At 46.6% G+C, this 24326-nt stretch overlaps 1 protein-coding gene across 1 annotated transcript in view; it reads left to right on the forward strand.

Annotated features, from left to right (window-relative positions):
* Positions 1 to 24326, forward strand: part of LOC126109821 (tyrosine-protein kinase Fer) — a 611311-nt gene that overhangs the window by 438578 nt on the left and 148407 nt on the right. The window contains exons 4-6 of the mRNA XM_049914879.1: positions 1723 to 1850; positions 1893 to 2032; positions 21010 to 21225. Of these exons, the coding sequence (XP_049770836.1) occupies positions 1723 to 1850; positions 1893 to 2032; positions 21010 to 21225 (484 nt within the window). The remainder of the gene's footprint in view (positions 1 to 1722; positions 1851 to 1892; positions 2033 to 21009; positions 21226 to 24326) is intronic.

Genomic DNA, 24326 nt, shown 5'->3' on the forward strand with positions numbered 1-24326 from the left:
ACATGCTTGGAATGACATAGGGTTTTATTAGAAAAAAAAATCAAAGTTCACAAAATGTGCGACAGTTGGCGCTGGACAGCAAAACTGCTACCGTGACTGCTGGAACGTACGACGTTTATGCAGGATGGCGCTCCACCCCGTATTGCTAGACGCGTGAAAGATCTCTTGCGCGCGTCGTTTGGTGACGATCGTGTGCTCAGCCGCCACTTTCGTCACGCTTGGCCTCCCAGGTCCCCAGACCTCAGTCCGTGCGATTATTGGCGTTGGGGTTACCTGAAGTCGCAAGTGTATCGTGATTGACCGCCATCTCTAGGGATGCTGAAAGACAACATCCGACGCCAATGCCTCACCATAACTGCGGACATACTTTACAGTGCTGTTCATAACATTATTCCTCGACTACAGCTATTGTTGAGGAATGGTGGTGGACATATTGAGCATTTCCTGTAAAGAACATCATCTTTGCTTTCTCTTACTTTGTTATGCTAATTATTGCTATTCTGATCAGATGAAGCGCCATCTGTCGGACATTTTTTGAACGTTTGTATTTTTTTGGTTGTAACACCCATGTCATTGTAAGGATGTGTGTTAATTTGTACCTCTCTATCTACATTATTGTGTGGTTTATTCAGTTTTCAAATTTATAGTGACTTTTTGATCACCCGGTATGTGTGTAAAGTCATGTTTGTATGTATTAAAGTTAAATAAATATTGTTATGTACATAGTTCCGCGTAGTCAGCGCGTACACAACTTCCCCACTAGAGCGCGCCCCGCTAAGCACAACAGCGCAGGTGCAGCGCTCGTCCGTCTCCGCACTACGAGATGGCGCTGCCTTAGAGACGGACCAAATTCTGCTTCCGCCGATCCGCCTATTAATATGTAATGCAGCCAATGAGATTGCTGCTAACGTAGAACCTTTTCTCCTCGCGGATCACACTCGGGCAGTGATACCTGAACGCGCGAGGTATTATAACGAGTGTACAGACCTCCAATTAGTCAGTCTGCATTTGTCTGCGCCTAAGAGGATTATCATATTCCTGTAGATAGCCATGAAGATAAATGAATAGACACTTTGTCAAGTATCAGAGATATGTGAGAATAAGATTAACGTACGAAGACCAAAGGAACTTCAGATTGTCATTTGTAAACAGCATCCAGAATCAAGGTACATAATGTCTATGCTTTTTATTATTTTAATAAATGTGTGTGCAAATTAATCAAGTTCTGTTTAAAGTTGGTCACTGTCAATCTGCTATTCTAAGCGTGCAAGTGGCATTTCAATCGTCTGACCTAACGGCAGATGATAAACACGCCACGATAAGAGCACGAGACATATTGCTGACACTCGCCTACTTCGTTAGAGCGACAAATCAAATAATCTGATGGTGTGTCTACCGAAGGTCTTACAGTACGCGCACCACAAATATATACATTCGAAATATGTAGATCCTTTTTGAAACACCGTGTAGTTCCCGCCCGGAGACCGAAAGGCGGGTATCGGATGAGAAAACGTAACGTAAGGCTCGGTAGTTGCTTTTTGGTGCCGGCCGGGGTGGTCGAGCGGTTCTAGGCGCTACAGTCTGGAACCGCGCGACTGCTACGGACGCAGGTTGGAATCGTGCCTCGGGCACGGATGTTTGTGATGTCCTTAGGTGTAAGTTGTAGGGGACTGATGACCTCGGCAGTGCTGAGAGCCACTTTGTTTTTGGTGTTGCCGGCAGCGGGCCGCGGCGGGCGCAAGCTGGACGAGGTGCGGGACAAGTTCCAGAAGGCGTGCCGGCGGCTGCACGCCACGCACAACGAGTACGTGCTGCTGCTGGCGGCGGCGGCGGAGGCGGAGCGCGCGCTGCGACACCTGCTGCTGCCGGCGGCCGGGCGCCGCGCGCGCGCCGCCCACCTCGCGCTGCTGCCCGCCTGGCGACACGCCCTGCGCGCCGCCGCCCCCGCGCCCGCCCCCGCGCTCCAGGCCGCGCTCGACGCGCTCGACGACGCCGGCCGCGAGTACGACGAGTTCGCCGCCGACCCCGCCAGGTAAGGCTTCACGGGCGGCAGCCTGCGCTTAGACGGCGCTCACTACACCGACTGTCCGACCGACCGACCGACCGACTGACTGACTGTCCGACCGTCGGACTGACCGACCGACCGACCGTCCGACTTTCCGACCGACCGATCGACTGTCCGACCGGCCGACTATCCAACCGACCGACCGTTTGTCCGACCGACCGACCCACTGTCTGACCGACCGACTGACCGACCGACCGACCGACTGTCCGACGTACTGTCCGACCGACCGACCGTCAGACTGTCCGATCGAACGACCGACTGTCCGACCGACCGAGCGACCGAACGACTGTCCGAGCGACCGACTGTCCGACCAACTGACTGTCCGACCGAACGACTGTCCGACCGACCGGCTGGCTGACCGACCGACAGACAGACCGACCGACCTACTGTCCGCCCGACCAGCAATCCGACCAAAGAACCATCCAACCGACCTATGATTTCGGCAAATTTGTGTGCATCCTACCCATTCAGTCTTCACTCGGGATTTCTGCGCCGACAGCTTGCGCTTACAGAGAGCTCACTACACCGACTGTCCAACCGACCGACCGACAGACCGACCAACCGACAGACCGATCGATCGACCAACAGATCGACCGGCGAACCGAAAGACCGACCGACCTATTGTCCGACCGACCGACCGAGCAAAGAACCATCCAACCGACCTATGATTTCAGAAAATCTGTGTGCATCCTATTCGTTCAGTTTTCACCCGGCATTTCTGCGCCGCCCTCTTCCAATCGGTGGGTGCAAGCTGAACATTGAGGTTATGTTCGACGAGATGTCGCTTAAGTCGTCGACACACGGACCGTGCTGTCGAACGTTAACGTTGAGTGTGCCAAGTTCAACGTGCTGCTGAACGCTCAGGAACGATGCGAGTTGTGCATACGGTACGTGGTTCCCGACGTGGTATACGCGATCGGAACGCACTCCAGCGGCAGTTCAGTGATGTTTCTAGTTCGTAAACCAGTCTGTTGACTCAACGGGCGCGCGTAAAGTTCCCACGTTGGCTCTGTTAAAACGCACATCTCCTCCATCGTCCACGAAAAGGAGAGTACCATGTCCAGTCAATAAAGACACAGGCTTATAAAAGTTCCGTTACAAACAGTGCGGTACAAATTTAGAATACTTCTCCGCATAAGATAAACATTATTTCATCATTCGCACATTTCAGTAAAGCCCCAAGGTCAGTCTTACTTGATCACTATTCCTACCCAGTAGCAGAATCATTGTAACATGTGAATTACGAATCGTAAAAGAAAAAGGACCAAAATATCTTTATACAACTAGCGCAAGCTGTCCTGTAGATTAAGCCAATCAAACAAAGTCACCTCTCAAAAAAGGGGAACTTGTATTTACGTAACATCAAATATTATAGTCTATACTTATATTAAACTAATAATAAAGTATCAGAACCTAATAAAAACGTGAATGTTAGGGAAAAAAAAATTGGTTGTGTCAGGACGCAAACCACCGCTCCAACAAAAAACTCATTTATTGACACGACGCAATTTATGTCCATTATAATTATCCGGGCTGTTATGCCGTGGTCGGTTGATGAATTCTGTGGTGATTCCCAACGTTTCGTCTCCGACTGCGGGAGACATCTTCAAGGGGGTCCGTAGCTTGATGGAAGGTCCAACACACACACTGGCTCGCTACTGACTGCCGCTAAATTCCGTGTCCGCGCGCCCCCGCGCCGCGGCGTGACGTCACGTGTTTTGAAAACGTCAGTGCAATTGGCCGCTGTCCGTCGCCGTCGATCGCCGTTGCCATCACCCAGTAGTGGACGAGTGGTACACATCTTCTTTAACACCGGCATCCATATACCGTTTAATTTGACGCCCTCCTCCTTTCGGTTGAAATTATTTGGGTGTTTAGCGATTTCGATTGCCTCCCTGTAGAGCCTTTCGTAGTATCCGCTCGTGGCCGCTAGTACTTGCGTCTCCTCGAAACGAATATTGTGGTTCCCTGGCTGGAAAGCATGCTCCGCAACAGCTGATCGTTCCGTTTCTCCTCTTCTACAATTTCCCTTGTGCTCTTCCAAACGTGTAGAAACAGTTCTTTTGGTGGTACCGACATAAACATCACCACAGCTGCATGGGATCCTATACACTCCAGATTTTTCCAATGGTTTGCGAGCGTCCTTGGCAGGCCTAAGGTATTCCTGTATCTTCCTGGTGGGCTTGTAAATTACGGTAATATTCCGCTTCGTCAAGATCCTCCCTATTCTTTCCGTTACATTTTTAACAAACGGCAGGAAAACCTTAGATTTTGCAGTAGCCTGTACGTCAGTATGATTTCTGCGTGGCTGCCTCAACGCACGTTTTATTTCGGCGGACGAATATCCGTTCTTCGTTAGTGCATTGTGGAGATGTTCCATCTCAGCGTCGAGCAAGTCAGGTTCACAAATATTTCTAGCTCTGTCCGCTAACGTCTTGATAACACCCCGTTTCTGTTGTGGGTGGTGGTTCGAATCCCGGTGCAAATAACGGTCCGTGTGCGTGGGTTTGCGGTACACTGAGTGGCCCAAACTACCATTTTCGTTTCTAAACACAAGCACATCGAGGAAATGTAGTTTGCCGTCTACCTCCTCCTCCATTGTAAACTGAATTCTTGAGTTTATACTGTTCAGATGTTCGTGGAACCGGCTTAGTTCCTCCCTACCATGTCTCCACAACACAAACGTGTCATCCACGTATCGGAACCATACATTTGGTTTCTTGCTGGCAGTACCTAAGGCCTGTTCTTCGAATTTCTCCATAAAGAAGTTTGCAATTACGGGACTTAGGGGGCTTCCCATAGCCACGCCATCCGTTTGCTCATAAAACTGTTCATTCCACTTGAAGTATGTGGTCGTCAAACAACACTTAAACAGCTCTAAAATATCGGCAGGAAAAATTCGATCCAGCTGTTCCAATACATCATTAAGTGGAACCATGGTAAACAGCGATACCACATCGAAGCTGACCAATATGTCCTTCGGCTGGACCACTATGCCATTCAATCTGCTGATGAAATGTGTCGAATTCTTTATATAAGAGTCCGAACGGCCCACATGTGGTTTTAACAGCGTAGTCAAAAACTTGGCTAACGAGTAGGTGGGCGAACCAATGGCACTTAGTATCGGTCTTAACGGAACATTTTCTTTATGAATTTTGGGCAATCCATAAAGCCTCGGTGGTAGCGCAACCGAACTGCAGAGACCTTTCCGTACACTCTCTTCAATGGAGGACTTTTTTATTAACCGCGACACAGTTCTGAGAACGTTGTTAGTGGGGTCCTTATTCAGCTTCCTATATGCTTGCGGATCCAGTAGATCCGTAATTTTTCTCTGATAGTCGGCCACATCCATAACCACCGTTGCGCTTCCTTTGTCAGCTGGGAGAACCAAAATACTATCGTCGTCATTCAGGAGTTTTAAAGCTCTTCTCTCACCCACAGTTATATTACTTTTCGGCGGTTTTGCATTGGCTAATATTCTCACTGTTTCTATACGGATTTCTTCAGCTGTTACAGAATCTACACTGCGAATTCCTGCTTCTACATTGGCTATAATTTCTTCCGTGGGCACAAAACGCGGACTAACAGCAAAATTTCCTCCCTTGGCAAGCACAGATGTCTCATCGTCAGATAACGAACGTTTGGACAAATTGATAACGGTCCGGGAAACGTCTAAATGCCGAACAGTCTGATTAGGTAGCAAATTATCAAACTTCTTCTTCTGTCTACTAGACGTCGTCAACATACGCTTCCCCATGGTATCATGCAGTAGTCTATCAATTTTACCCCAGTCACCGCTGCACAGTTTATTACTGATCGAAATATGGAGAGACATTAACTTACAGTTTGTGCTTGCCAAGTCCCGTCGGGTCTGCTGAATGCGCTCTCGTAGTAAGGCCTCCTCAGTCCGTTTGAAAATGCGTTGTGCCTTTCCCGAATAGAACTGTCGCTTTATCTTCAGAAACTTCGGTATAACGCCGACGGCTCTGCAACGAGACAGGAATGTGAGGGAACACAAAAGCTGCACTCTTTTCTTCTGGAGTCCTTCCAGGCGTCGCACTTCTCTTGACATATCCTCCCCGTAGAGGCGTCTGATACTAAAATGTAAACTTTCACGGCCGGAAATATCATGTCCATTATAATTATCCGGGCTGTTATGCCGTGGTCGGTTGATGAATTCTGTGGTGATTCCCAACATTTCGTCTCCGACTGCGGGAGACATCTTCAAGGGGGTCCGTAGCTTGATGGAAGGTCCAACACACACACTGGCTCGCTACTGACTGCCGCTAAATTCCGTGTCCGCGCGCCCCCGCGCCGCGGCGTGACGTCACGTGTTTTGAAAACGTCAGTGCAATTGGCCGCTGTCCGTCGCCGTCGATCGCCGTTGCCATCACCCAGTAGTGGACGAGTGGTACACATCTTCTTTAACACCGGCATCCATATACCGTTTAATTTGACGCCCTCCTCCTTTCGGTTGAAACACCCAAATAATTTCAACCGAAAGGAGGAGGGCGTCAAATTAAACGGTATATGGATGCCGGTGTTAAAGAAGATGTGTACCACTCGTCCACTACTGGGTGATGGCAACGGCGATCGACGGCGACGGACAGCGGCCAATTGCACTGACGTTTTCAAAACACGTGACGTCACGCCGCGGCGCGGGGGCGCGCGGACACGGAATTTAGCGGCAGTCAGTAGCGAGCCAGTGTGTGTGTTGGACCTTCCATCAAGCTACGGACCCCCTTGAAGATGTCTCCCGCAGTCGGAGACGAAACGTTGGGAATCACCACAGAATTCATCAACCGACCACGGCATAACAGCCCGGATAATTATAATGGACATGATATTTCCGGCCGTGAAAGTTTACATTTTAGTAACGACGCAATTTTTTTTTTACTCATTTTGTTCGATATATTTCGTTGCGTTTGGTCGGGGCAGACGTAACAAGACATCCATTCAAATTGGTTCCTTGACTCAGTTTTTTTATTACAGAGAGCACTCACCTCTCTGACCGAACACGCTGAGCTACCGTGCCGGCGTTTCATTACGCTAAACAACACCACACCTTTCGTCTCTTATCACAGGATCCTAACTTTTGCCAAAAACCTTCATCGTAGTTGTGTTACTAATTGAAATTTAATTATAACACGTTGTACCAAGAACAATGCGTTTTGGGTGGATGTTCAGTGTGTCGCTGCCTTCCAATAGCCTACTCTCATTATACGCAAGTTACAATAATTCTTTTGCCACGAATATGATGTTTCTCATTGGAACGAATCACACAGTTAATAACGGGTTTTGCAGTGATTCTCAATTTGGTGGTGCTCAGAAACGGCATATATACATATAGGCTTGAAATGAATGCCAAATGGCGCCTCACCACTCCGTACTGAAGGGAGATGGCGTGCTTGTGACGTAGGTGGTGGTCTTTCTTCTCATTGGTCAACACTCAGACGCACGCTCAGAACATCTGACATGCCAGATACTGCTCTGCACGTTCGGAAAGACTCCCGAACGTGCTATTCCACACTATGACGTCAGAAACTCGGCACGCTCAACGCTCAACGTTCGGATGCACGGTCCGTGTGCCGACGGCTTCAGTCTTACATAAAAGACTAGAGTTTTGTCTCAGTTGTGTTAGAGGTAACAGCACAAAAAGAGAACCAAAGAGAAACAATCACTCTCTGAACTTACAAGGGAACCTCCCCATCGCACCCCCCTCAGATATAGTTATAAGTTGGCACAGTGGATGGCCTAGAAAAACTGAACACATATCAATCGAGATAACAGGAAGAAGTTGTGTGGAACTATGAAAAAAATAAGCAAAATACACAAACTGAGTAGTCCATGCACAAGATAGGCAACATCGAGGATAGTGTGAGCTCAGGAGCGCCGTGGTACCGTGGTTAGCGTGAGCAGATGCGGAATGAGAGGTCCTTGGTTCGAGTCTTCCCTAGAGTGGAAAGTGTAATTTTTTTTTTTCTAGACAATTATTATCTGTCAGTCCGTCCGATTCAAGGTAACTGACATCCACAAGAAAACCTATATCGAGCAAGGTAGAAGATTCTTTTTACCCATTCGCCAAGTGTACAAGTTAGGTGGTTCGACAACATATTCCTGTCATGTGACGCACATGCCGTCACCAGTGTCGTATAGAATATATCGGACGTGTTTCCCTGTGGAGGAGCCGCACCGACCTCTTCCCCTGCTGCCCCTCCAGATTCTCGGACACCATGCCCCACCTTGTTGTTGATGTTGTGGTCTTCAGTCCTGAGACTGGTTTGATGCAGCTCTCCATGCTACTCTATCCTGTGCAAGCTTCTTCATCTCCCAGTACCTACTGCAACCTACATCCTTTTGAATCTGCTTAGTGTATTCATCTCTTGGTCTCCCTCTACGATTTTTACCCTCCACGCTGCCCTCCAATACTAAATTTGTGATCCCTTGATGCCTCAGAACATGCCCTACCAACCGATCCCTTCTTCTTGTCAAGTTGTGCCACAAACTCCTCTTCTCCCCAATCCTATTCAATACCTCCTCATTAGTTATATGATCTACCCATCCAATCTTCAGCATTCTTCTGTAGTAACACATTTCGAAAGCTTCTATTCTCTTCTTGTCCAAACTATTTACCGTCCATGTTTCACTTCCATACATGGCTACACTCCATACAAATACTTTCAGAAATGACTTCCTGACACTTAAATCTATACTCGATGTTAACAAATTTCTCTTCTTCAGAAACGCTTTCCTTGCCATTGCCAGTCTACATTTTATATCCTCTCTACTTCGACCATCATTAGTTATTTTGCTCCCCAAATAGCAAAACTCCTTTACTACTTTAAGTGTCTCATTTCCTAATCTAATACCCTCAACATCACCCGACTTAATTCGACTACATTCCATAATCCTCGTTTTGCTTTTGTTGATGTTCATCTTATATCCTCCCTTCAAGACACCATCCATTCCATTCAACTGCTCTTCCAAGTCCTTTGCTGTCTCTGACAGAATTACAATGTCATCGGCGAACCTCAAGGTTTTTATTTCTTCTCCATGGATTTTAATACCTACTCCGAATTTTTCTTTTGTTTCCTTTACTGCTTGCTCAATATACAGATTGAATAACATCGGGGAGAGGCTACAACCCTGTCTTACTCCCTTCTTAACCACTGCTTCCCTTTCATGTCCCTCGACTCTTATAACTGCCATCTGGTTTCTGTACAAATTGTAAATAGCCTTTCGCTCCCTGTATTTTACCCCTGCCACCTTTAGAATTTGAAAGAGAGTATTCCAGTCAACATTCTCAAAAGCTTTCTCTAAGTCTACAAATGCTAGAAACGTACGTTTGCCTTTCCTTAATCTTTCTTCTAAGATAAGTCGTAAGGTCAGTATTGTCTCACGTGTTCCAACATTTCTACGGAATCCAAACTGATCTTCCCCGAGGTCGGCTTCTACCAGTTTTTCCATTCGTCTGTAAAGAATTCGTGTTAGTATTTTGCAGCTGTGGCTTATTAAACTGATTGTTCGGTAATTTTAACATCTGTCAACACCTGCTTTCTTCGGGATTGGAATTATTATATTCTTCTTGAAGTCTGAGGGTATTTCGCCTGTTTCATACATCTTGCTCACCAGATGGTAGAGTTTTGTCAGGACTGGCTCTCCCAAGGCCGTCAGTAGTTCCAATGGAATGTTGTCTACTCCGGGGGCCTTGTTTCGACTCAGGTCTTTCAGTGCTCTGTCAAACTCTTCACGCAGTATCGTATCTCCCATTTCATCTTCATCTACATCCTCTTCCATTTCCATAATATTGTCCTCAAGTTCATCGCCCTTGTATAGACCCTCTATATACTCCTTCCACCTTTCTGCTTTCCCTTCTTTGCTTAGAACTGGGTTTCCATCTGAGCTCTTGATGTTCATACAAGTGGTTCTCTTATCTCCAAAGGTCTCTTTAATTTTCCTGTGGGCAGTATCTATCTTACCCCTAGTGAGATAAGCCTCTACATCCTTACATTTTAGCCATCCCTGCTTAGCCATTTTGCACTTCCTGTCGATCTCATTTTTGAGACGTTTGTATTCCTTTTTGCCTGCTTCACTTACTGCATTTTTATATTTTCTCCTTTCATCAATTAAATTCAATATTTCTTCTGTTACCCAAGGATTTTTACTAGCCCTCGTCTTTTTACCTACTTGATCCTCTGCTGCCTTCACTACTTCATCCCTCAAAGCTACCCATTCTTCTTCTACTGTATTTCTTTCCCCCATTCCGGTCAATTGTTCCCTTATGCTCTCCTTGAAACTCTGTACAACCTCTGGTTCTTTCAGTTTATCCAGGTCCCATCTCCTTAAATTCCCACCTTTTTGCAGTTTCTTCAGTTTTAATCTACAGGTCATAACCAATAGATTGTGGTCAGAGTCCACATCTGCCCCTGGAAATGTCTTACAATTTAAAACCTGGTTCCTAAATCTCTGTCTTACCATTATATAATGTATCTGATACCTTTTAGTATCTCCAGGGTTCTTCCATGTATACAACCTTCTATCATGATTCTTAAACCAAGTGTTAGCTATGATTAAGTTGTGCTCTGTGCAAAATTCTACCAGGCGGCTCCCTCTTTCATTTCTTAGCCCCAATCCATATTCACCTACTACGTTTCCTTCTCTCCCTTTTCCTACACTCGAATTCCAGTCACCCATGACTATTAAATTTTCGTCTCCCTTCACTATCTGAATAATTTCTTTTATTTCGTCATACATTTCTTCAATTTCTTCGTCATCTGCAGAGCTAGTTGGCATATAAACTTGTACTACTGTAGTAGGTGTGGGCTTCGTATCTATCTTGGCCACAATAATGCGTTCACTATGCTGTTTGTAGTAGCTTACCCGCACTCCTATTTTCCTATTCATTATTAAACCTACTCCTGCATTACCCCTATTTGACTTTGTGTTTATAACCCTGTAGTCACCTGACCAGATGTCTTGTTCCTCCTGCCACCGAACTTCACTAATTCCCACTATATCTAACTTTAACCTATCCATTTCCCTTTTTAAATTTTCTAACCTACCTGCCCGATTAAGGGATCTGACATTCCACGCTCCGATCCGTAGAACGCCCCACCTTATATTTGTTAAAACAAGCACCTACGCAAAAGTAAAAGAAGATCAAAATTACTTACGAAAATCTGTCGTTGGCGCAGCGCTCTTCTACATGCGCGTTCGTAAATCACATCTTTGCTCTGCTGGAGTCGCGGTAGTCAAAGTACTGTTACAAACCAGATGTAAACATTAATGAGATTCTAAACTCAGATTGGAATGTATACCGCAGACACAGGCTGGACAGTGAAGGGAGAGGCGTGTTTATAGCGATAAAAAAGTGCAATAGTATCGAAGGAAATTGACGGAGATCCGAAATGTGAAATAATTTGGGTGAAGGTCACGGTTAAAGCATGCTCAAACATCGTAACTGGATGTCTCTACAGGCCCCCTGGCTCAGCAGCTGTTGTGGCAGAGCACCTAAAGGAAAATTTGGAAAATATTTCGAGTAGATTTCCCCACCATGTTAAAGTTCTGGGTGGAGATTTTAATTTGCCGGATATAGGCTGGGAGACTCAAACGTTTATAACGGATGGCAGGGACATAGATTCCAGTGAAATTTTTTCTAAGTGCCTTATTTGAAAACTACCTTGAGCAGTTACAAAGAGAACCGACTCGTGGCGATAACATATTAGACCTTCTGGTGACAAACAGACCCGAACTATTTGAAACAGTTAACGCAGAACAGGGAATCGCCGATCAAAAACCGGTTACTGCATCGATGATTTCAGCCGTAAATAGAAATATTAAAAAAAGGTAGGAAGATTTTTATGTTTAGTAAAAGCGACAAAAAGCAGATTTCAGACTACTTGACGGCTCAACACAAAAGTTTTGTCTCAAGTACAGATAGTGTTGAGGATCAGTGGACAAAGTTCAAAACCGTCGTACAATATGCATTAGATGAGTATGTGCCAAGCAAGATAGTAAGAGATGGAAAAGAGCCACCGTGGTTCAACAACCGAGTTAAAAAAACTGCTGCGGAAGCAAAGGGAACTTCACAGCAAGCATAAACATAGCCAAAGCCTTGCAGACAAACAAAAATTACGCGAAGCGAAATGTAGTGTGAGGAGGGCTATGCGAGAGGCGTTCAATGATTTCGAAAGTAAAGTTCTATGTACTGACTTGGCAGAGAATCCTAAGAAATTTTGGTCTTACGTCAAGGCGGTAGGGGGATCAAAATAAGTTGTCCAGGCAATCTGTGACCAAAATGTTACCGAAACAGAGGATGACAGACTAAAGGCAGAAATACTAAATGTCTTTTTCCAAAGCTGTTTCACAGAGGAAGACTGCACTGTAGTTCCTTCTCTAGATTGTCGCACAGATGACAAAATGGTATATATCGAAATAGATGACAGAGGGATAGAAAAACAAGTAAAATCGCTCAAAAGAGGAAAGGCCGCTGGACCTGATGGGATACCAGTTCGATTTTACACAGAGTACGCGAAGGAACTTGCCCCTCTTCTTGCAGCGGTGTACCGTAGGTCTCTAGAAGAGGATAGCGCTCCAAAGGATTGGAAAAGGGCACAGGTCATCCCCGTTTTCAAGAAGGGACGTCGAACATATGTGCAGAACTATAGACCTATATCTCTAACGTCGATCAGTTGTAGAATTTTGGAACACGTATTGTGTTCGAGTATAATGACTTTTCTGGAGACTAGAAATCTACTGTGTAGGAATCAGCACGGGTTTCGAAAAAGACGATCGTGTGAAACCCAGCTCGCGCTATTTGTCCACGAGACTCAGAGGGCCATAGACACGGGTTGCCAGGTAGATGCCGTGTTTCTTGACTTCCGCAAGGCGTTCGATACAGTTCCCCACAGTCGTTTAATGAACAAAGTAAGAGGATATGGACTATCAGACCAATTGTGTGATTGGATTGAAGAGTTCCTGGATAACAGAACGCAGCATGTCATTCTCAATGGAGAGAAGTCTTCCGAAGTAAGAGTGATTTCAGGTGTGCCGCAGGGGAGTGTCGTAGGACCGTTGCTATTCACCATATACATAAAAGACCTTGTGGATGACATCGGAAGTTCACTGAGGCTTTTTGCGGATGATGCTGTGGTGTATCGAGAAGTTGTAACAATGGAAAATTGTACTGAAATGCAGGAGGATCTGCAACGAAATGACGCATGGTGCAGGAAATGGGAATTGAATCTCAATGTAGACAAGTGTAATGTGCTGCGAATACATAGAAAGAAATATCCTTTATCATTTAGCTACAATATAGCAGGTCAGCAACTGGAAGCAGTTAATTCCATAAATTATTTGGGAGTAGGTGTTGTGGATTGGCAAGAGAGCCAACCCACTATGAGAGGAAGCTGAAAGGCATGCGTTTTAGCTCACGCAGGCTGGCGTGAGGTCTGGAACAGGTCAAGGAAATTAAACTAGCAAAAAAGGACGTAACTGTGGAATACTTAACTTTAATCCATAAATGGTGAACATCGCTCTTGACGGTACATGTTTTACAGCATCAATAGTAACTGGTGATGGCGCCTTGCTAGGTCGTCGCAAATGACGTAGCTGAAGGCTATGCTAACTATCGTCTCGGCAAATAAGAGCGTATTTTGTCAGTGAACCATCGCTAGCGAAGTCGGCTGTACAACTGGGGCGAGAGCTAGGGAGTCTCTCTAGACTAGACCTGCCGTGTGGCGGCGCTCGGTCTGCAAACACTGATAGTGGCGACACGCGGGTCCGACGTACACTAACGGACCGCGGCCGATTTAAAGGCTACCACCTAACAAGTGTGGTGTCTGGCGGTGACACCACTGTAGGCATTAGGAGTGATTTAAAATGGAATGATGATATAAAGTTTATCGTCGGTAAAGCAGATGCCAGACAGATTCATTGGAAGAATCCTAAGGAAATGCAATCCGGAAACAAAGGAAGTAGGTTACAGTACGCTTCTTCGCCCACTGCTTGAATATTGCTCACCAGTGTGGGATCCGTACCAGATAGGGGTGATACAAGACATAGAGAAGATCCAACGGAGAGCAGCGCGCTTCGTTACAGGGTCATTTAGTAATCGCGAAAGCGGTACGGAGATGATAGATAAACTCCAGTGGAAGACTCTGCAGGAGAGACGCTCAGTAGCTCGGTACGGACTTTTCTCGAAGTTTCGAGAACATACCTTCACCGAGGAGTCAAGCAGTATATTGCTCCCTCCTACGTATATCTCGCAAAGTAGACCGTGAGTATAAAATCAGAGAGATTAGAGCCCACATAGAGGCATACCGACAATCCTTCTTTCCACGAACAATACGAGACTGGAATAGAAGGTGCTCAAGGTACCCTCCGCCACACACCGCCAGGTGGCCTACGGAGTATGGATGTAGATGTAGATGCAGATGTAGATGTAGACGTATCGTTCCAGGCTGACGTGCCGGCGCTTGATTGATGTTCATCTTATTACCTCCTTTCAAGACACCATCCATTCCGTTCAACTGCTCTTCCAAGTCCTTTGCTGTCTCTGACAGAATTGGAATGTCATCGGCGAACCTCAAAGTTTTTATTTCTTCCCCCTGGATTTTAATACCTACTCCGAACTTTTCTTTTGTTTCCTTTATTGCTTGCTCAATATTCAGATTGAATAACATCGGGGAGAGGCCACAACCCTGTCTCACTCCCTTCCCAACCACTGCTTCCCTTTCATGTCCCTCAACTCTTGCATCTGGCATCTGCTTTCTGTACAAATTGTAAGTAGCCTTTCACTCCCTGTATTTTACCCCTGCCCCCTTCAGAATTTGAAAGAGAGTATTCCAGTCAACATTGTCAAAAGCTTTCTCTAAGTCTACAAATGCTAGAAATGTAGGTTTGCCTTTCCTTACTCTATTTTCTAAGGTAAGTCGTAGGGTCAGTATTGCCTCACGTGTTCCGTCATTTCTACGGAATCCAAACTGATCTTCCCCGAGGTCGGCTTCTACTAGTTTCTCCATTCGTCTGTAAAGAATTCGCGTTAGTATTTTGCAGCTGTGACTTATTAAACTGATAGTTACTGATAGTTCGCTGATTTTCACATCTGTCAACACCTGCTTTCTTTGGGATTGGAATTATTATATTATTTTTGAAGTCTGAGGGTATTTCGCCTGTCTCATACATCTTGCTCACCAGATGGTAGAGTTTTGTCAGGACTGGCTCTCCCAAGGCTGTCAGTAGTTCTAATGGAATGTTTAAGGTACCACAGTGACATTAACACGGGGTGTTATTGCAACTACACTCCTGGAAATGGAAAAAAGAACACATTGACACCGGTGTGTCAGACCCACCATACTTGCTCCGGACACTGCGAGAGGGCTGTACAAGCAATGATCACACGCACGGCACAGCGGACACACCAGGAACCGCGGTGTTGGCCGTCGAATGGCGCTAGCTGCGCAGCATTTGTGCACCGCCGCCGTCAGTGTCAGCCAGTTTGCCGTGGCATACGGAGCTCCATCGCAGTCTTTAACGCTGGTAGCATGCCGCGACAGCGTGGACGTGAACCGTATGTGCAGTTGACGGACTTTGAGCGAGGGCGTATAGTGGGCATGCGGGAGGCCGGGTGGACGTACCGCCGAATTGCTCAACACGTGGGGCGTGAGGTCTCCACAGTACATCGATGTTGTCGCCAGTAGTCGGCGGAAGGTGCACGTGCCCGTCGACCTGGGATCGGACCGCAGCGACGCACGGATGCACGCCAAGACCGTAGGATCCTACGCAGTGCCGTAGGGGACCGCACCGCCACTTCCCAGCAAATTAGGGACACTGTTGCTCCTGGGGTATCGGCGAGGACCATTCGCAACCGTCTCCATGAAGCTGGGCTACGGTCCCGCACACCGTTAGGCCGTCTTCCGCTCACGCCCCAACATCGTGCAGCCCGCCTCCAGTGGTGTCGCGACAGGCGTGAATGGAGGGACGAATGGAGACGTGTCGTCTTCAGCGATGAGAGTCGCTTCTGCCTTGGTGCCAATGATGGTCGCATGCGTGTTTGGCGCCGTGCAGGTGAGCGCCACAATCAGGACTGCATACGACCGAGGCACACAGGGCCAACACCCGGCATCATGGTGTGGGGAGCGATCTCCTACACTGGCCGTACACCACTGGTGATCGTCGAGGGGACACTGAATAGTGCACGGTACATCCAAACCGTCATCGAACCCATCGTTCTACCATCCCTAGACCGGCAAGGGAACTTGCTGTTCCAACAGGACAATGCACGTCCGCATGTATCCCGTGCCACCCAACGTGCTCTAGAAGGTGTAAGTCAACTACCCTGGCCAGCAAGATCTCCGGATCTGTCCCCCATTGAGCATGTTTGGGACTGGATGAAGCGTCGTCTCACGCGGTCTGCACGTCCAGCACGAACGCTGGTCCAACTGAGGCGCCAGGTGGAAATGGCATGGCAAGCCGTTCCACAGGACTACATCCAGCATCTCTACGATCGTCTCCATGGGAGAATAGCAGCCTGCATTGCTGCGAAAGGTGGATATACACTGTACTAGTGCCGACATTGTGCATGCTCTGTTGCCTGTGTGTATGTGCCTGTGGTTCTGTCAGTGTGATCATGTGATGTATCTGACCCCAGGAATGTGTCAATAAAGTTTCCCCTTCCTGGGACAATGAATTCACGGTGTTCTTATTTCAATTTCCAGGAGTGTATAAGCAGTCTCTTTTTGGAAATTATAAATTTCCATGAGTAACAACAAACTGAGCCCCTCGATTAGCAGTAAAGCAAGAAGAATTAGTTAAATTACTCCAGATAGAAGCAACTGAGGCGGGAAACAGCTACGTGAATAAAGTATCACTGCCAAATTTTCCAAGGACAGTTCTGTTACATCTTTAAATTTAGGCATTATCGTAAAAGTTGTAATTAAAGTAGTTACTTTCATTCGCGCTCATTGTTAAATCCTGCCTAGTCGTCAAATGGGGATTTCTCGGATCGCTAGACAAAATTCAAACAAATCGTATTAATGAGTTTTATTACGAAAAGAAAAAAATTACAATACGTAAATTAGCTTCACACAGATGTGTCGCAAGAAAAGGGCGACAGACAAAATAAGAAATATCTTCAGTATAAACGATAGGGAGTACAAGCAAAGTAACGAGCTATGACGCTTCTATGCCGAGTCGCTAGTCTCGCAGGACTGCCTATTCAGAATGGTGACACAAAGGACCTTATTACGGTGGTTTCGCCGTGGCAAGATGTCGATGTGAACGTTTGACCTCCGAGACGAAACATATTCATTACGGAAACAGGCCACCCTGTTGCTGATTTTAAGACGCAAAATGGATGGTGATTTAGCGTTTATAGTAGGTGGCAGCAAACTCCTGATTGTTTAAAGAATCACTGTCCTGTGTATAAAACACTTTCATATGTCGGATTGCTTTCCAAATGAGTTTATGTTTTAGATATTTGACGTTAAGCATCTAAGTGGGAAAAAGCTCAGAATAGATTTCAAGTTATATTTGAAGTTTGTCGGAACTCCCCAAGTGCTCTCATTATCAAACACTGGATGAATACAGGGTGTTACAAAAAGATACGGCCAAACTTTCAGGAAACATTCCTCACACACAAAGAAAGAAAAGATGTTATGTGGACATGTGTCCGGAAACGCTTAATTTCCATGTTACAGCTCATTTTAGTTTCGTCAGTATGTACTGTACTTCCTCGATTCACCGCCAGTTGGCCCAATTGAAGGAAGGTAATGTTGACTTCGATGCTTGTGTTGACATGCGACTCATTGCTCTACAGTACTAGCATCGAGCACATCAGTACGTAGCATCAACAGGTTAGTGTTCATCACGAACGTGGTTTTGCAGTCAGTGCAATGTTTACAAATGCGCAGTTGGCAGATGCCCATTTGATGTACAGATTAGCACGGGGCAATAGCTGTGGCGCGGTACGTTTGTATGGAGACAGATTTCCAGAACGAAGGTGTCCCGACAGGAAGACGTTCGAAGCAATTGATCGGCGTCTTAGGGAGCACGGAACATTCCAGCCTATGACTCGCGACTGGGGAAGACCTAGAACGACGAGGACACCTGCAATGGACGAGTTGACGATAACCCTAATGTCAGCGTCAGAGAAGTTGCTGCTGTACAAGGTAACGTTGACCACGTCACTGTATGGAGAGTGCTACGGGAGAACCAGTTGTTCCCGTACCGTGTACAGCGTGTGCAGGCACTATCAGCAGCTGATTCGCCTCCACGGGTACACTTCTGCGAATGGTACATCCGACAATGTGTCAATCCTCATTTCAGTGCAAATGTTCTCTTTACTGATGAGGCTTCATTCCAACGTGATCGAACTGAAAATTTTCACAATCAATGTACGTGGTTTGACGAGAATCCGCACGCAATTGTGCAATCACGCCATGAACACAGATTTTCTGTGAACGTTTGGGCTGGCCTTGTTGGTGATGTCTCGATTGGGCCCCATGTTCTTCCACCTACGCTCAATGGAGCACGTTATCACGATTTCGTAGGGGATACTCTACCTGTGCTGCTAGAACATGTGCCTTTACAAGTACGACACAACATGTGGTTCGTGCACGATGGAGCTCCTGCACATTTCAGTCGAAGTGTTCGTACGCTTCCCAACAACAGATTCGGTGACCGATGGATTGGCAGAGGCGAACCAATTCCGTGGCCTCCACGCTCTCCTGACCTCAACCCTCTTGACTTTAGTTTATGGGGGCACTTGAAAGCTCTTGTGTACGCAACCCCGGTACCAAATGTAGAGACTCTTCGTGGTCGTATTGTGGACGGCTGTGATACAATACGCCATTCTCCAGGGCTGCATCAGCGCATCAGGAAATCCATGCGACGGAGGGTGGATGCACGTATCCTCGCTAACGGAGGACATTTTGAACGTTTCCTGTAAGAAAGTGTTTGAAGTCACGCTGGTACGTTCTGTTGCTGTGTGTTTCCAGTCCATGATTAATGTGATTTGAAGAGAAGTAATAAAATGAGCTCTAACATGGAAAGTAAGCGTTTCCGGACACATGTCCACATAACATATTTTCTTTCTTTGTGTATGAGTAATGTTTCCTGAAAGTCTGGACGTAACTTTTTGTAACACCCTGTATATAGTGCGTATATTCACAGGTTTGCTGTTAGCAGACGAATTGGAAAGCAAGAAAATGAAACTGGTCTATCGGTTCTCCCTTCTATTCCAGTCTCGTATTGTTCGTGGAAAGAAGGATTGTCGGTATGCCTCTGTGTGGGCTCTAATCTGTCTGATTTTATCCTCACGGTCTACTTTGCGAGATATACGTAGGAGGGAGCAATATACTGCTTGACTCCTCGGTGACGGTATGTTCTCGAAACTTTAACAAAAGCCCGTACCGAGCTACTGAGCGTCTCTCCTGCAGAGTCTTCCACTGGAGTTTATCTATCATCTCCATAACGCTTTCGCGATTACTAAATGATCCTGTAACGAAGCGCGCTGCTCTCCGTTGGATCTTCTCTATCTCTTCTATCAACCCTATCTGGTACGGATCCCACACTGCTGAGCAGTATTCAAGCAGTGGGCGAACAAGCGTACTGTAAGCTACTTCCTTTCTTTTGGGATCGCATTTCCTTAGGATTCTTCCAATGAATCTCAGTCTGGCATCTGCTTTACTGACGATCAACTTTATATGATCATTCCACTTTAAATCACTCCTAATGCGTACTCCCAAATAATTGATGGAATTAACTGCTTCCAGTTGCTGACCTGCTATTTTGTAGCTAAATGATAAGGGATCTATCTTTCTATGTATTCGCAGGACATTACACTTGTCTACATTGAGATTCAATTGCCATTCCCTGCACCATGCGTCAATTCGCTGCAGATCCTCCTGCATTTCAGTACAATTGTGCATTGTTACAACCTCTCGATACACGACAGCATCATGTGCAAAAAGCCTCAGTGAACTCCCGATGTCATCCACAAGGTCATTAATGTGTATTGTGAATAGCAACGGTCCTACGACACTCTCCTGGGGCACACCTGAAATCACTCTTACTTCGGAAGACTGCTCTCCATTGAGAATGACATGCTGCGTTCTGTTACCTAGGAACTCTTCAATGCAATTACGCAATTGGTCTGATAGTCCATATGCTCTTACTTTGGTCATTTAACGACTGTGGGGAACTGTATCGAACGCCTTGCGGAAGTCAAGAAACACGGCATCTACCTGGGAACCCGTGTCTATGGCCCTCTGAGTCTCGTGGACGAATAGCGCGAGCTGGGTTACACACCACCGTCTTTTTCGAAACCCATGCTGATTCCAACAGAGTAGATTTCTAGTTTCCGGAAAAGTCATTGTACTCGAACATAATACGTGTTCCAGAATTCAACAACTGATCGAAGTTAGAGATATAGGTCTATAGTTCTGAACATCTGTTCGATGCCCCTTCTTGAAAACGGGGATGACGTGTGCCCTTTTCCAATCCTTTGGAACGCTACGCTCTTCTACGGACCTACGGTACACCGTTTCAAGAAGGGGGGGCAAGTTGCTTCGCGTACTCTGTGTAAAATCGAACTGGTGGTATCCCATCAGGTCCAGCGGCCTTTCCTCTTTTGAGCGATTTTAATTGTTTCTCTATCTCTCTGTCGTCTATTTCGATATCTACCATTTTGTCATGTGGGCGACAATCTAGAGAAGGAACTACAGACATCACGTTATAGTCGTGATATTGCTCGTGGCGTTTGTTGCAAGTTTGCTGTTACTGGTCGAAGCTGGTGACTCGTATCGAACATTTCTCCATATCCAGCATTGTGATTGGTTACTATTCAGTTTGTATTGCTGACAATGCAAGTTTTTAGCCGACCTCGGGTCGGAGGTCGACTCGCTTTGCGAGGAGGATGTGAGAGGTGAGAGGTGCGGTTGCAGGTCGTCGCCGCAGGGGCCGGCCACGCCGACGCTGTCGTTCGACGACAGCCTGGTGGAGGACACGTCGGGGAAGCTGCTGCCCAACCAGCTGGCCGTGGACAACCTCACCATCGAGAGCCTGCGCGCGCGCCTGCAGGAGCTGGAGGCGGGCGTGCGCGACAACCAGGAGCTGCAGCACCACCTCACCGCGCAGCTGCCCTCCGAGCCGGCCGCCAGGTACCCACCCAGCTAGCTCTCTCTCTCTCTCTGCCTGCTGGCTGCCGCCGGGAGCACGCACGTCTCCCGTTCCATCCGCCTGCTTTGACCCGTCACATCACCAATAAGGCGGAAACGGCTATTCTGAGCGTCTTCACTGTCTCACCTATTACGTAACTACATACACACGGCAACAAGCACGAAAGTACGTATAAATAAGACAAAAACATCTCCCTCCAAAAATACAATCCAACTAACGGGACAACCGCGGGAAATTGGGTCTTTTAGGGTGGGTCACAAGGTATATACAACAGTGAAAGAGACCACACCGCGATCCCAAAACACACAAAATGACGAACAAAAAAATTAGGTCGACCGAAGCGTCCGATCCCACCCGTCGGCTTTGACTCGTGACGTAAGGCTGTTGTGGTGTGTGACGTCACGACGGCGCGGAATTTAGTTTGTCAGAGTGACGTGTTTGTAGGTGTCGTTTTGATGCGATCGGTGGTGCTCTCTGGTGGTGTGTTAGGTGATGTTTTTGGTTTAGCTTGCGAGTGTGGCATCGTGTGTCAATTTTGGTAAACTGCTTTTTTTTTGTCTTTGATAGGTATGGATATGATTGACAGGGTCAACAGTTTCCGGTTGTCGGCTATGATGGGGGACAGTGCGTTGTCTCTAATAAAATTTCTTCAACTATTCGGATTTTTGGATGAAGTCGTGAAGTGTTCAGTATGCTGTGAAGAAATGAGACTTACTTAAAGTTCCGGCTTCTCGGACCAGGGACGGCTGTATGTGGAGATGATGTAAGGATAACAGGTCAGGGAAAGTGTTCGATCCCTATGTGTGGCTGTGAATGTTGGTTTTGGTATCGGGAGATGTTTTTGAGCTATATAGGTCAAGGGAAGTTTAGGTCCTAATTTATGGGATCGGGAGCTGCTGTTGAGCTATATAGGTCAAGGGAAGTGTCCGATTCCAGATTATATTGTCTTATTTGCGGGGTTTTGTGATGTCGGTTTTTTTCGTCGTTTTGGGTGGTTTTCTATGGGGGTGGGTGTCTAAATTTGCTTATATTTAGTTTGTCCCCACCCAAAATCCCCCCAATTTCCCGCGTTTGTCCCGTTAGTGTCATTAGGCTTTTTGTGGAACGTGTGTGTGTTTGTTTTTCGATGTATTTTCGTCCTCATAATGTGTACGTAACGACTTTATATGCGCCATATTGGAATGGTGGTTTATGGTCGTTTCCGCCATATTTGTGACGTCATGGGTGAAAGCAGACGGGCGGGATCGGACGCTTCTGTATTTCCATCAACCAAAACTATTGATGCCAAAAAACTTCAACCTACAGCTATGAAAAATAAAACCAAAACCACAACATCTCAAAGATGCGTACATAAATTAAAACACATTCAATACACCATAAATACACAAAACATCACAACTCGAGAAGAGTAAAAACAATTACTTACCACCAACACATTACTGCAATGCAAACTAGGTCAGCCACCCCCCCCCCCCCCGCCACACACACACACACACACACACACACACACACACACACACACACACACACACACACACACACACACGCGCGCGCGCGCGCCGACGCCGCCACATGTACCCGTCCCTGGTCCGAGATGACGGAATTCAAGGAATTGTGAATTTTGTAAAGGACATCGTGTACTCCCCATCTCCGACCGTAACGTAGCACTGTTATAATTCATCGTCAACCCGTACCTAACAACAGAAGCCACACAATGAATGAAACATCTTAACACGCCACAAACAGCAAACCAATAACACTTAGCTATACGCCAAACACATAAACAAAAAAAAAATTGACAACTCACTGAAAATGCTTCCAAACCTTACGTCCCGAACTGTAAACACTGCCAGCGACTTCACACGTCCGACACCGAGGCTCAAATGAACCCGATACGACGCATTTAAGCACGTGCACACGCACCAGCGCGGGCACCGCCAAACACGACGAGATCTACAGACACGACCGACTCGTAAAATCCACACCGCAATGACGTCACACACCACGACAGCCTTACGTCACGGGGTGGTGGCCCGACTAACTGGCCAGACACGTACAGTCCCTGTATAGTACAGCATCGTGGTGCGTGTACTTAAGTATATAGTACGTGCCACTGCATACGGTGTCTCGTCTGGTATTCTGAATACTCACTCTTTCCGTATATAATTCACTCACCATTTGCACTAGTGGACCGCACCCGCTACTCAGTTCCGGTCTGCTGCGCCAATTGTTCTTCTTCACCTGGCAGTTATGTGTGGAGTTGCGAAGGACGCTGTTCTCGACCGATGTCACCGGATCGACAAAAGCTCGGTTGTCACTGTAACTTGTATACTCTCCAACATCGTAAACAACATTTCACATTAACATCTTGCAGAACACCAGATTAATATTACAACTGCCAGAGCAGACATTGTTCTCTATGTGGCAGATCATCACTCACAATCCAAAACAACAAATTTGATATCCCTACACTTACCCATAGTGCTATCCGTTAGCTTAGCTCGTCTCTGGTGTGGCACCGTCTCGGAGTAAGTGACCCCGTATTGCAGCAGCTGGCAATGTTTTAACACCCGTACTGCTCCCCAGACGTACAGCGTCGACGGATTACTAACGAGGGAACCTCCCCATCGCACCCCCCTCAGATTTAGTTATAAGTTGGCACAGTGGATAGGCCTTGAAAAACACACATCAATCGAGAAAACAGGAAGCAGTTGTGTGCAACTATGAAAAAAATAAGCAAAATATACAAACTGAGTAGTCTATGTGCAAGATAGGCAACATCAAGGACAGTATGAGCTCAGGAGCGCCGTGGTCCCGTGGTTAGCGTGACCAGCTGCTGAAGGAGAGGTCCTTGGTTCAAGTCTTCCCTCGAGTGAAAAGTTTACTTTTTTTATTTTCGCAATGTTATGATCTGTCTTTTCGTTCATTGACGTCTCTGTTCACTGTAATAAGTTTCGTGTCTGTGTTTTGCGACCGCACCGCAAAACCGTGCGATTAGCAGACGAAAGTTCGTGCCTCTTCAATGGGAACCGAAAACATTTGATCGCAAGGTCATGGGTCAACCGATTCCTCCACAGGAAAA

The sequence above is a fragment of the Schistocerca cancellata genome, chromosome 12, assembly GCF_023864275.1.
Source record: "Schistocerca cancellata isolate TAMUIC-IGC-003103 chromosome 12, iqSchCanc2.1, whole genome shotgun sequence".
Classification (NCBI taxonomy): domain Eukaryota; kingdom Metazoa; phylum Arthropoda; class Insecta; order Orthoptera; family Acrididae; genus Schistocerca; species Schistocerca cancellata.